This window comes from Perca fluviatilis, chromosome 13 (genome assembly GCF_010015445.1).
Source record: "Perca fluviatilis chromosome 13, GENO_Pfluv_1.0, whole genome shotgun sequence".
In the NCBI taxonomy this organism is placed as follows: Eukaryota; Metazoa; Chordata; class Actinopteri; order Perciformes; family Percidae; genus Perca; species Perca fluviatilis.
Genome location: NC_053124.1, coordinates 14,294,464 through 14,306,247, shown reverse-complemented (window position 1 = coordinate 14,306,247; position 11,784 = coordinate 14,294,464). Strand labels below are relative to the sequence as shown.

Here is an 11,784-nt window from a genome sequence, read left to right as displayed (position 1 = left end):
AGACCAGATGGACATATCAGGCGTAAATACAACATAACCTGACGTAATAGCTCTTGTTAAAGCAAAATTGTGTAGCTCACTGTGTGACATGCAGTGCTGCAAGTTTTCACAGTTCATCTTGTCGTCAGGTGGGGATGATGACACGTCGTTGGGACTTAGGGAACTAAGGAGTTAATGCTGACAGGGCCAGTGGGGCCCCATCCGTGTCAATAGCCAAACCTCGATTTTTTTAATAGATGACTTAATTTTTTGTCCCCTCAATAAGCCGAGAGCTCGATAAGGTTGTCATCACAAATGACGCTGACGTCTGCGCTCTCATCTCCTCCGTGGATAAACATGCCTTTATAATGCCAATAACTCTTCACCCCAGGGACGGGAGCGCGCACATACGCATACATTGAGGGAATCTGCTGTGCGTAAAAGAGACACGTGCAGCTTTTCAAACGATGGGAAACTGGACAGAGCTGTCCTTGTCTGTAGAGCTTAGAATAAAGGTCTGATGGGCGGATTTAGATGAAAAATGTGCTATAAAATCCTCAGTAAAGTGTCAATTTCTGTCTCTCCCAAGACGTCCCCTCAGCAATGACACAGATGAATATTTTTTAAGAGGTATACCCACTTTAATACACATGATTGACCCGTAAACGTATCTCTGGACAAAACATTTTGTATGCGCTCAACTGGATTAAATAGATAAACAGATAAAAGCCTGGGACATACATAGCCTTACATGACCTGTTCCCCAACTGATAAAACTCAGCGCCCCAGCATTACGCATCATGCAAATCTCACACAATAGACATTCAGACAGTCGTGAGTGACACACAAACACACAGGCCTCGAACACAGAGGTGACAGTGATTAAGAAGGTACTATAACAATGTACTCTATAACGATTAATAAACGAGGTCATCTCGTTGATTGTGGGCTGCCTAATTTACGACATCCAGTGCAATCACCCTGGCCGTGGAACAATACGCACAACTTTGGCATATTTGAGGTATATGTTTGTGTGCGTAGCTTTGTGACATTACATTTGCACACTCAGCAGCACTGGTCAGGAGCATGTGCAAGGAAGGAACTGGATATATTTTGCACCATCATAGTCGTGGCGCAACGCGTAATTAACGTCATTTTCTAAAGAAAGTGGACACATTTTAAACCATCGACCTACAGTTGTCTTGACAGCAATGTTATCTTTCTTTCGAACACAATACACAATATAAAACAACTCGTTAACTCAGAAATGGTCCACATGATTGTCCAAAGTCCCAAATAGTGCATTAATTCATCCTAAATGTCCACATATGTCATCCACCAACCAAGACTTTGGCTTTGATACACTGGGTACAAGCTTTGATATATACAGGCCGCCTGTGGCCCAAAGAGGTCAGGAGGCAGTTGTTGTTTTTTAGTTGGAGGAGTAAGGATCAGACACCGTGGATGATGTGGGAGACGGAGTAGAGGGAGCTGAGATAGACTTCTCTGATGCTGCATCGTCCATTTTCTCTTGACTGCTCTCTCCCGGGTCTGAAGATGAAGCTTTGGCCGGCAGCAGACCTTCTTTCTCCCTCTTCTTCTGCTTCATCCTCCGGTTCTGGAACCAGATTTTCACCTGAGTCTCATTCAGCTGCAGCGCGGCCGCGATCTCAACGCGCCGCGCACGGGTCAGGTACTTGTTAAAGTGGAACTCCTTTTCCAACTCCGTCAGCTGCTTGGTTGTGAAGTTGGTCCGGACCGTGTTCTGCTGACCCCCATACCCGTACTCCCCAGACCTGCCTGCAGACAGAGAAACAAATCACCCTGAACTTTGAAGAAAAGTAACCCTATGTACACATGAGTTATTAGACAACTGCGTGTGCATGGAAGCAACTTTTACGCAGCAGCCACTTAATGTCAGCTACTTTGAAATATGCTGTGATACATGTGTGTATACATGGTCTAACATAACACTGCAAAACACACTATTTCCAGTATTCTGTCTTTACCTTTAAGACTGCATAACACATTACAAATATAGCACAATCAGGCGGGAAGTGTCAAATATAAAGTATACAAATTGAACTCCACAACTTGGTTTTAAGTTTGTTTATATTCCTGTGTCCCACGCACACGAAATGTAGCACTTTATTGTAAAGGGTTTGGATCACTTCTAAGCCAGTGTTGTTTACAGACACTTTGTGCCATTGGCACTTGGCACCCACCTGTTTTTGGTGGGTTCCTCTTGACTTTCATCCAGTCGAAGGTCTGTGCAGAAGATGCACCCTCAGACAGAGGTGAACAACAAGCTTCCAGGTGAGCTGCGTGCAGTGGTGACAGCGGGTTTGAGCACCCAGGAAAAGGGGCTGCTTGCTCGTGCCCGCCGCCATAGGCAGCATGGGCATACTGCACTTGACCCAGGGGGGCGGCACTGTAACCTTGGCGATGCTGAGAGACCATGGAGGAGGAAATGTTACCCGAGTACATCAGTGGGCCGCACTGGGGGAATCCCGCGGTGGATTCTACTTCCTGGTTGAGCGCGTAATGGTTATACGTAGCACAGAAACTTTGTGGTCCATAGTTGGAGGTGCAGGCCGGATGGGCTCCATAGAGACCCAGGGAGCTCGCGGTAGATTGGAATGAAGCCGGCTGGTGAGGGATGCCGTCAGGGGAAGCCCTGCTCCCCATAAAGCGGTCATCCGCACCGCAGTTGTTGACAGTAACCGCGCAGGACTGGAAAGTTGTAATCCCGTGGTCCGAGTGGAAACCCCTGACAGAGCATGAGCCACCTTCACCGCTCATCGCTGAGTAGTCAAAGAAGCTGCTCATTGTAGCATTGTTCTACCGGGGCTGAGGGACCGTCCACTCTACAGACACCCTCTGATCTATTCCTATCTCCCCTCTTACCCTGAGTGACCGTGCCAACCTTTACCTATACTCTGTCCTGATCAGAGGAGGGAGGGGGGCGCACGGGCCGATATCAATGAACGGGTGCTGTCACGTGGGCCCGGGTCAGCCAGTGAGGTACTTGTCCTTATCCCCTTAGCCGGTGACAGATTGGTGTTTGAGTGGCTATTTAAATTCCAGGCGCTCGTCGATCAAGGTGACGTGCGTCGCCACTAATGTATTGGCCAAGCAAACAATGAGCTGGGAGGCAGACGACGGTGGACTGCTCCGGGGTCGCATGAAGAGCGGAGAACGGCAAACACGGCGTCTTCTAACCCCTGCTGTGCGCTCTCCCGCCCGGGGAAAGATTAACGTTTCACCTCCTGCAACCCCTCCACGAGGACGACCTAGCACTCTCACCTCAGGTACGGTATTTTTGGAATAGAGAGGAGAATAGGTGTGTGCGTGTGTTGGTGTGTGTGCGTGTGTTGGTGTGTGTGCGTGTATGTGTTGGTGCGTATGCGCGCGCGAGGATGTGCGTGTGCCCTTTGTGCGTGTCTCTATCCGACCGCACGTATCAGCCGTGATGTCATATATGTATAATGGTCTCATTCTCTCCTGCATGGATGGATAACTCAGTGTGTGTGTGTGTGTGTTGGTGTGTGTGCCACTGCCACAGGCTATGTGGGCTACCAGTGTCCCATTCCAATGCGAAGTGTTTCACGCTTTAACACTGTGAAGGATTTGCTCAGCAAACATTTTCACAGTGTGACAGTGAGAGAGAGGCAGGAAGGTTTCACTTCTGACACAAGCAAAAAGTACTTGACTTCAGTCAAAGAGAGCTTTTCAATATCTGTGTTCCCCATCAAGGTCGCATTAGAAATGTTTGGCTGCTTTTCAGTACTTGCTGGGAGGTCACAGGTGATGTAACGACAAGAAAGCCTATTAAACATTAAGATGATGTAGTATTAATTTTTTCTCTCCCAGGGTCATAGGGTCTGCTATCTACTCTGATTTCACTCCCACACGTATTCATTATGCATGTATAGTGATCAAATGATCTGATAATGCGAGGCCCGTCGTGGAGCTAATGCGCCCATATAGCCCGAGGTGCGTCTGTGTGCTGATTATCCTGGTAAGTTCATCAAATAAAGCTGTTGCTTTATTGCTTGAAATTAATGGCCAGGAAAAGCTGTGCCGAAAAAAAAGACAGAACAGGGGGAGAGTATGCGTGGGAGAGCTGTAGTGTAGCGATAGCAGCGTGCAGAGCCAACCTCTCACTGAGGAAGGAAAAGAAAAGGGAGGAGAGAAGGAGGCACGAAGGATCACATGGATGGATGAGCGCCCCCATTGGCCGTATGTGGTCAAACAACCAAAATGCCTTTCAGTGTGTTGATAGTTTGCTGTCTTTACTTATTTCCATTTTACTCTACTTAGTATTTCTGATAGTTACTATTACTTTTCAGATTAAGATTTTACACAACCACTTGATAAAATTATAGGTCTACATTGTAGCTTATAAATTGAACTATAACAGTATATAAAAATGTTAAATGTGGCACCACCTCGACCAGCTGCATTATTACAATTTTGCTTACATGTAATTAGTAATAATAAACTGATATAATATCTATAATATATAATATAATATAATATGTGATATGCCAGTTAAACTGACAAGGCCAACTGCTGCCACATGATTAGAATCATTAGTATTAGCTACTATCAAAAGTATTCCTAATACTTTTATTTAGTTGCTAATACATCTAGTTAAGTACAAATGAATATGACCTTTCCTTGTGATGAGAAAAACGTGTTTCTACTGTGTGTTGCTGCTACTTTTACTACCGTGAAGGATCTGAATACTTCTTCCACCATTGCCTTTAGATGTATATGTAAATGAGTTTAAAAAAAATATGTGGTCTACTAAAAAAAGACATGTCCTTCTTTAAAGTTTGATACTTGAAGTTTTCAGGTATTTCAAGCTCATGGAGTATTAAAGAAAGTAAAGAGGCGATGCAAACTTCCCACCACTGAAAAAAGCGCAGTGGGGTCAACACTACCCTCCACCCCCTCCTCTCTGTCTTCCCAGCTGCCTCTGCAACAGTAGTGAGTGGGCGCAGTGGATCCTGCCTTGTCTGCCTGTGGAAACTTCGCCAAGCCTTGGAGCTTTCTTGGCTCTTTGTGTGAACACATGTGAACAGAAAAGGCGCGCTGTCTCGGAATGATTTGGTTATGCTGACCCTATGGTTAGTCACTGGGCGCTGGATTGCAGGAGTGTAGAGGACCCCCCACCCCCTCCTTTTTCTTCTCCTCTTTTTTTTACCCCTATACCCCCTTTCTTAAACACACACTCACATTGACACACACACACACTCCAGTTGCCCAGTAGGCTAATGTTAAACCAGTCGATTGGCATCTTATGGCTTCCAGATTATTCGATAAACCGACGCTGAACACTCGAGTTTATGAATTTCGCACGTGTAGATGAGTTGGTGAATCGATCCGTGCAGGCCGGTTGTTTTGCTGTTCTCACACACAAAGCTGCTAAAGCGGATATTGAGTCGAGTTGTGCATGAGCTAATAACCGATTCACATAAGTCACCTCAAGTGCAATACAATAGAGCAAGACCATTCATAATCCCTATATTGAACTCCAAGACTTCCTTTGAACTGCTCCAATAATGTTGTAAAATCTCCCCAAAACGCACAAACTCTCCAGATAAAGTAAGCCAGATATTGCATCATGCTCCTCTCTCCGCAGCTATACATAGTAAATGTGTGTCTGATAAATTACATCTAGTCCAGAAGTAGTCTGTTTTGAGTCTGGGCTACTTTTAACGCACGGGGAAAGAGTGCAGCCTCATAACCCGAGCAGCCTGCTACTGCATGCTGCCGCTGTCCCCGAGCCAGAGCCGTGTTTAAACAAGCTATAAAAATGAATTATTACCAAAGGCATGCAGAGACTCGGCCCTCTTTTAGCGCAGGAATTGGGGAGTCCTGTATGAAAATGTAAGTGGGGTTTTATTTGTGCACATTACACCACAATTGGTCTCCTTAATGTCCGTCTCATTCATGCCACGGAGTGATTTATGAGCTCCTGAAGGCAAACATGGCTCGGGTATTTGCCTGTGCAACATGCACACAATGTTAAGAGCCCTGCCATGCTAAGATCCGTGCTGGAGTGTTTGCTTTTACTCTCCAAAGTATAATGTTTGAAGGTGAAAATAAAAATAATCTGCATTAGGGTTTATGTAGGCATGCTTGAAATAGTGTGTAAATCTATACAAAAAAAAAATCTAAAGTATTTTCAGCAAAACAAATGCTACTATTTTGCATGAAGAATTAGTTAATAAACTGCTAATTAGCAGATATTTAAAAGTAATTTTACTACATTTTAAAAAGTTAGATCAAAGTTTGAAATAACATAATTAACTGCCATTGCATTCATTTGATAAAAAGGCAAAAATGTGTTTCAGTTAAACTATTTAAAACAATCTGCATTAAGTTGAAAATAAATTCTACAATTAAAGTACATTTGAATCATGTGTGTGCCTTCACAACTCGACGCGGGCTAGGCTATTTGTATTCATTGCCAACCTGTTGTGAAATTTGCATAACGTCTCTATCTTTTTTTCGCTCTACTTCGTTTATTTTTGCATATTCTCACTATGAATAATTCAAGCAAAAATATGCAGTGTCAAGCAACATGCAAGAAACGACTCAAAACACCAGAAAAAAAGGATTGTAGCAAGTTAATTGTATTCTAACAAAAATATCCAAGACATTGGAAGCTATACAAAAATAAAATGACCAGGTTCCATAGGCCTAATATTGTATAATTATTCACATACACTCATAATTTCCATTTCAAGAGATCAATTTCTTATGGTAATTACAAGCCACGTTTGAGTAGAGCTAGTTCAGTGATTTCATTTCATCCTTACCTTGTATTAATCGTCAAGTCAAATATCAACAGAATAAATGGGCCGAATAAACAAATAACATCAGAGTTAATACCATTGTAGCCTGATCTTTATTGTCCCGAAAAAAAGCTATTGTGATTGATTTCAGTTAATAGTTCAGATGCTGCAGGTCGATTGTGGTTAGGGACTCCGAGAAAAAATAGAAACTGTCCGTAGAAATGTCCACGGGGCTGTCCAGAGACTCTGACAAGCTCGGCGAGGCTGCATCGGAGAGCTGTAGGCAGGAATCCGAAGAGAAAGCTTGAAAATCGTGTATAGAAACATCCAGGGCCGGGGGACTGTCGCTATTGTCCGGGCCAGATGCGGAGCCTGGGCCCATTGTTGACATGCAGCCCGGAACAGTGGGTGACGGGTTGGGAAAATGTTTCAGATTTTTGTCATTGCTGTTCAGCGGCGCAGCAGCAAAGCTCATGGACTCGCCATTGTGGAGCTGCTGTGTGGAGCTAAGAGAGTTGTTCTGAAAGGAGCAAGTATCTCTCTCCAGCAGGGCCCCGCTCCGCTCGTACAGGGGGCCCTCGTCCTCCTCGTCGCTGTGGATGCAGTCCTCGGCGCCCGGCCCTTTCCCCTCCCCGTTGTGGTTTTCCTTGGTCTGGGTCTGTCGCTTGTGCTTCATGCGCCGGTTTTGGAACCAGACTTTGACCTGCCTCTCGGTCAGGTCCAGCAAGGCCGCTATTTCCACTCTCCTTGGCCGGCACAGATACTTGTTGAAGTGGAACTCCTTCTCCAGCTCCAGCAGCTGTGTGTTGGTGTACGCTGTCCTTAGCCGACGGGAGCCCCCTCCTCCCCCAGCACTCTCAACAATCTCAGGCGAGCCTGGAAAATAAGCATCACGGTAGCATGGGATTAAAAAAGCAAGAATCAACAGTTACATAACCCCGCTGGCCGTGAATCTCACATTATGGCTATCACAAAACACCATAGAGTGGCTCACAACATGCTGCAGCAAAATGGCCGCTGGAGCTACTGAACCAAGCTTGTAGCCTGTACACCTTTTATCCAAAAATCATTACAGCATAAAGATACTCATCAGATTGTTTTACACATAAAATAACGTCTATCATGAGCGTGAAGCAAACACAGTGCACTAAAAGCAGTGAGGTCCAGGCTGGTGTGGGGTACTAATGAATGCTCCAGCTGCCCTCCTCGGCAACGGCACTCCATCACTCTTCATTACTGTCACACATCAAAACTCTGCTACGGCTAGGGGAATAAATCATCTTACATCACCAAACTTTACCCAAACTTTTTTTCTTGCTTCAAACACTATCACAGAATATCCATAAACCTATTAGAATAAAACGTGCCTATTTGTTTTCTTTTTTTCTTTTTCTTTTTTTTTTTTAGGAAAGGCCCTGCGCACTGAGCTACAGTTTAGCAACAGATAGTAAACACTTTTGCAGTAAAGTTCCCGTGTTTTGAAATCACCCACCTTTTGGAGAAAAGCACACAGGTCCATTGGAGATGGTGGTAGCGGTGGAGGTCGGCAGGTGGTTCCTTTTGGAGGCTTTCTTCTCCCGCATCCACGGGTACTCCGGGGGTAAGGAGGCGGTGGGCAGCGAGCTGCATCCGTCAGGGCTGTGTCTGGGCCGGCCGTGCCGCGGATGGCTGCCCGGATTCAGGCTGGGAATGGTCTGCTCAAAGGGAGGAGGAATCAGTGTCGGGCGTGAAAGCGTCGAGCTCTTGATTGATGAACTTTGAAATGAATCAGCGACAGGGGGGAAAGATGTCAGGCACTCAGCAAGCGACGGCTGACTATTGATAAAACCGCTCTCTCGCTCGAATTCGTAATTCATCTCCGCTCCCTGAGAGCCGAGGAAAGTTTTGCACGCGTATTTTTATAAATGTTGCGGCTCAGTGAGGACGAGAAAGAAAAAATCATTAAAAAAGCTCCTGGTGGTTTTTTTCTATATCACTGATTACGGCCGTATGGGGACCGAGCTACTATTAAACTATTGAATTCATGGAGACAAGGTTGAAATTGGACCGAATTGCCTGTCACATGATTACCTCTGCCCAATGACAATTTGGGGTTTAATCAAAAGGAGCCACTGTCTGCCTGATTGATCCAAAAACTCTGATGAAGAACGCCTCGCTCAGCTGGGGGACGACTGTTTTTATTTACATATTTGTCCGCTCAGTTTATCCTCCTCTCGCCCTTCCAGTCCAGTCCACTAAGCTACAAAATGTGTTTTTTAAGAATGGCTGACGCTCACTATTACAGGGAAGGAGCCCAGCCTAGGGTGCGCGGATTCGTGCACTCCTTTCTCGTATTGTTTGAGGATGTCAGTCGAGAACGCCCCCACCACACGTACACACACACACACGCACACACAAACACACAGACACGCACACCCACACACACACACATTTCATCCCAGTAGCTTTTTATATAGGCAAGAGCCAGGCTTCAGAGGTGAAAAAAAAACATACCCCAAAAACTGATATTGAGACTTCTCGACAGAAACAAACCATAACAACACAGCCTGCTTAGTGAGTGTGGACTCGTGAGTATGTGATTCTTCAAAGATGCATAATAATGAAATATGCAGTGCAACCATTAACATGTGTTACAATAAAATGCCCATCCATTAAGTTAATACTGACAAATATGGCACGTTCACACCATTTCATCCCATAACAGCTGTTTAACATTTACAGATCCGGTACAGAAACGTGTAAAAAGATACACACGCATGTGCACTCACAAACATTTTTTTTTTTATAGGCTATTTATATGGCCTCTATAGATATGCTATATACGCACGTGGGATTTTCGTTTATTCAACAAAAGCTCGATTTTATAACGAGGTCATCCGCGCCCATGTGCGTGCACAAACCTACAAACACTAGGTTAAACACACAAAAACCCTTTCTTTTGGGATTAGTAATAGTCACATTTTTCGATAACCAAAAGCTGCTATAATTGGTACCTTATTTTAAATATGATCTTACTATTTAGATTGGTTTCATGTTTGTGTTAACAGTGGACAACCTCAAGGCTAAACCAGGGTTTACTTGGAGGGCAGTAGCTACAATGCTGAGAAAGCCATCTCACTGTATTGCCAGGATCATTTCTACCTGAAACTGCAATGAAGGAAAAACCATCACGTTTCCAATCGACCATTTAGAATGAATCCATTTGCAGAGTTATTATGTAAATGGAATTGTTATTGAATGGCGCTTCCCTGCAGTGTTTGGGTTTATGGCCCTTCCAGCATGTTCTGTGAAAGCCACATTTGGGATGTTTTTCGTCAAGCAGTACATGTATTATTTTCATTCCAAAAAATAGTATGGCTTGGTGAGTAAGAGAGAGGAAGAAGAGAAGTGGTAGACCTCTCTCAGTTTGTTGCTTATATACCAAACAAAGAGTCCTGGAAGCCTGTGCGCGATCAATCTTACTCGCCAAAAGGTCTGACAGCTCGGTGCCCTCACAACACATTTAAGGCTTCTTACTCTCCCCCGGATCAAATGCAGCCAGGAAGCGGCGAGAAACACTGGCCACTCAGATTAGAACCAGTTTCTCCTCGCAGTTGTAGCCGGGCTGTCGCTGGAGGGATATTTTAAAAGATAAATAAGAACACAGCTACACAAGATGCGACCATTTCCTTTTTGAGGAGACTGTAATGCGCCAATGGTGAGTAAGGTGAGGCAGCTTCTCCACCTGAGTTTTATCTTTGAATTGTGAATGGATTTACAAAAATACATGTATTTTTGTCGTTTTGGTAGACATGCAGGTTTATGAGCAGACCAGACCGTGTGGTGAAGGACAGAGTTGCTAGGAGAAGAGATGGATGGCTTTTTTTTGGAATTACGCACAGGCTTTGTGTGCAAGGAAAGGAGTGGGTGGCGGCATATAGTGGACCCCAGCCTGTTCTACACTCTTGTCTTTACAGCAGGATTGATTTAGGACCACTTTCCCACGGATGGAAATGCAATGAAAGATACAAATCTTCTGTTTCAGTTCAAACGTTTTGTATGTGCTACCTGTGTATGGCGCATATGGGTCAAATCAGTGTCTTGCTGTGTATGCGTGTGCATGTGTGCGAGTGTATCTGTGTGTGTGTGTGTGTGTGTGTGTGTGTGTGTGTGTGTGTGTGTGTGTGTGTGTGTGTGTGTGTGTGTGTGTGTCTGTGTTTGATGCAGAAATACACAGTGCATCAGCTTTTTTTTTTTTTACTGTGACACACCATGGTTCAATTGTTCTAGGTTTCCCTGCTAACCATATGTCAGGGGTAGTAATCTTCATGCCCTCTCATATCAATCACATTGGGCTGAAAATGATTTCTTGTGAGAACAAATAATACTGCAGTTGCAGAAAGGCATAACATAATCACAAAGTGTAAACATGGTACAAAAAGGTTTTGGTAATTTGATGAGAAAAGTAAAAAAAAAAAAGTCTTTGAGCACGGTAAAGAAAATATTAGCAATTTTCCTGAAAAAAGACAAAACAAAATAGGCATTTTAGCTCCATGTGTGCATGTCCTCTACTTTTCTAGCAATGCTAGTACTTACTGCAAACAATTAATAATTCAAATATAAATATCATTTCTAATGCAGGCCCTTCATTTTTAACAAAATACATAAAGGAATTCACTGCCGTTTTTTAGCTTTCCACTGATAATTTGCTTTGCTGTAACCATCCACACAACCGAGGCTTTTCGTGTTGAAGTGGCTTTACGCTTGCATCTGCAAATATGTAATATAATGAGACAAATAAGCCCCGTTACGATTCTACTTCTGCCTGTATCCTCTCTGACCGCATTTGACTGACTGAACATATCAGGAAATTATTTTCAAACGATTTCTCATTTAGCTTGTTGTCTTCTTGCAGAATCTTCAGAAGGGCCCGGTGACATTTTTATTATTATGGATGTGCCCACGCAGATGAGAGGAGGGAAGAAGGCCACCCGAGTGTTTCCTTCACGTCGAATCA

General features: G+C 44.2%; 2 protein-coding genes across 3 annotated transcripts in view; both read right to left on the bottom strand.

Moving 5' to 3' along the window:
- Positions 1-287: 287 nt before the first annotated feature.
- On the bottom strand, positions 288-2,814 carry hoxa1a (homeobox A1a). Its single transcript, XM_039819402.1, has 2 exons — positions 2,205-2,814; positions 288-1,779 (listed from the first exon to the last, which is right to left on the bottom strand). Exons 1-2 carry the CDS (start codon positions 2,806-2,808, stop codon positions 1,412-1,414), a joined length of 972 nt encoding a protein of 323 aa, XP_039675336.1. The 5' UTR covers positions 2,809-2,814; the 3' UTR covers positions 288-1,411.
- A 3,796-nt stretch (positions 2,815-6,610) lies between these two features.
- LOC120571480 (homeobox protein Hox-A2a) overlaps positions 6,611-11,784 on the bottom strand; it is a 36,072-nt gene continuing 30,898 nt past the window's right edge. The window contains exons 2-3 of one of the 2 annotated variants that reach the window (XM_039820440.1): positions 8,281-8,482; positions 6,611-7,664 (exon numbers count right to left, since the gene is read on the bottom strand). In XM_039820440.1, the coding sequence (XP_039676374.1) occupies positions 6,940-7,664; positions 8,281-8,371 (816 nt within the window). In that variant the 5' untranslated portion in view covers positions 8,372-8,482 and the 3' untranslated portion in view covers positions 6,611-6,939. Of the gene's footprint in view, positions 7,665-8,280; positions 9,717-11,784 lie in introns of those variants that run through there. The other variant, XM_039820439.1, reaches the window with a different exon arrangement.

What these genes read in the sequence shown, in the direction of transcription:
- hoxa1a (XM_039819402.1), bottom strand. Translation starts at nt 2,808, where the DNA reads ATGAGCAGCTTCTTTGACTACTCAGCGATGAGCGGTGAAGGTGGCTCA. An exon ending in GAGGAACCCACCAAAAACAG is followed by an intron (nt 1,780 to 2,204) that starts GTGGGTGCCAAG and finishes CTCTGTCTGCAG; the next exon opens with GCAGGTCTGGGGAGTACGGG.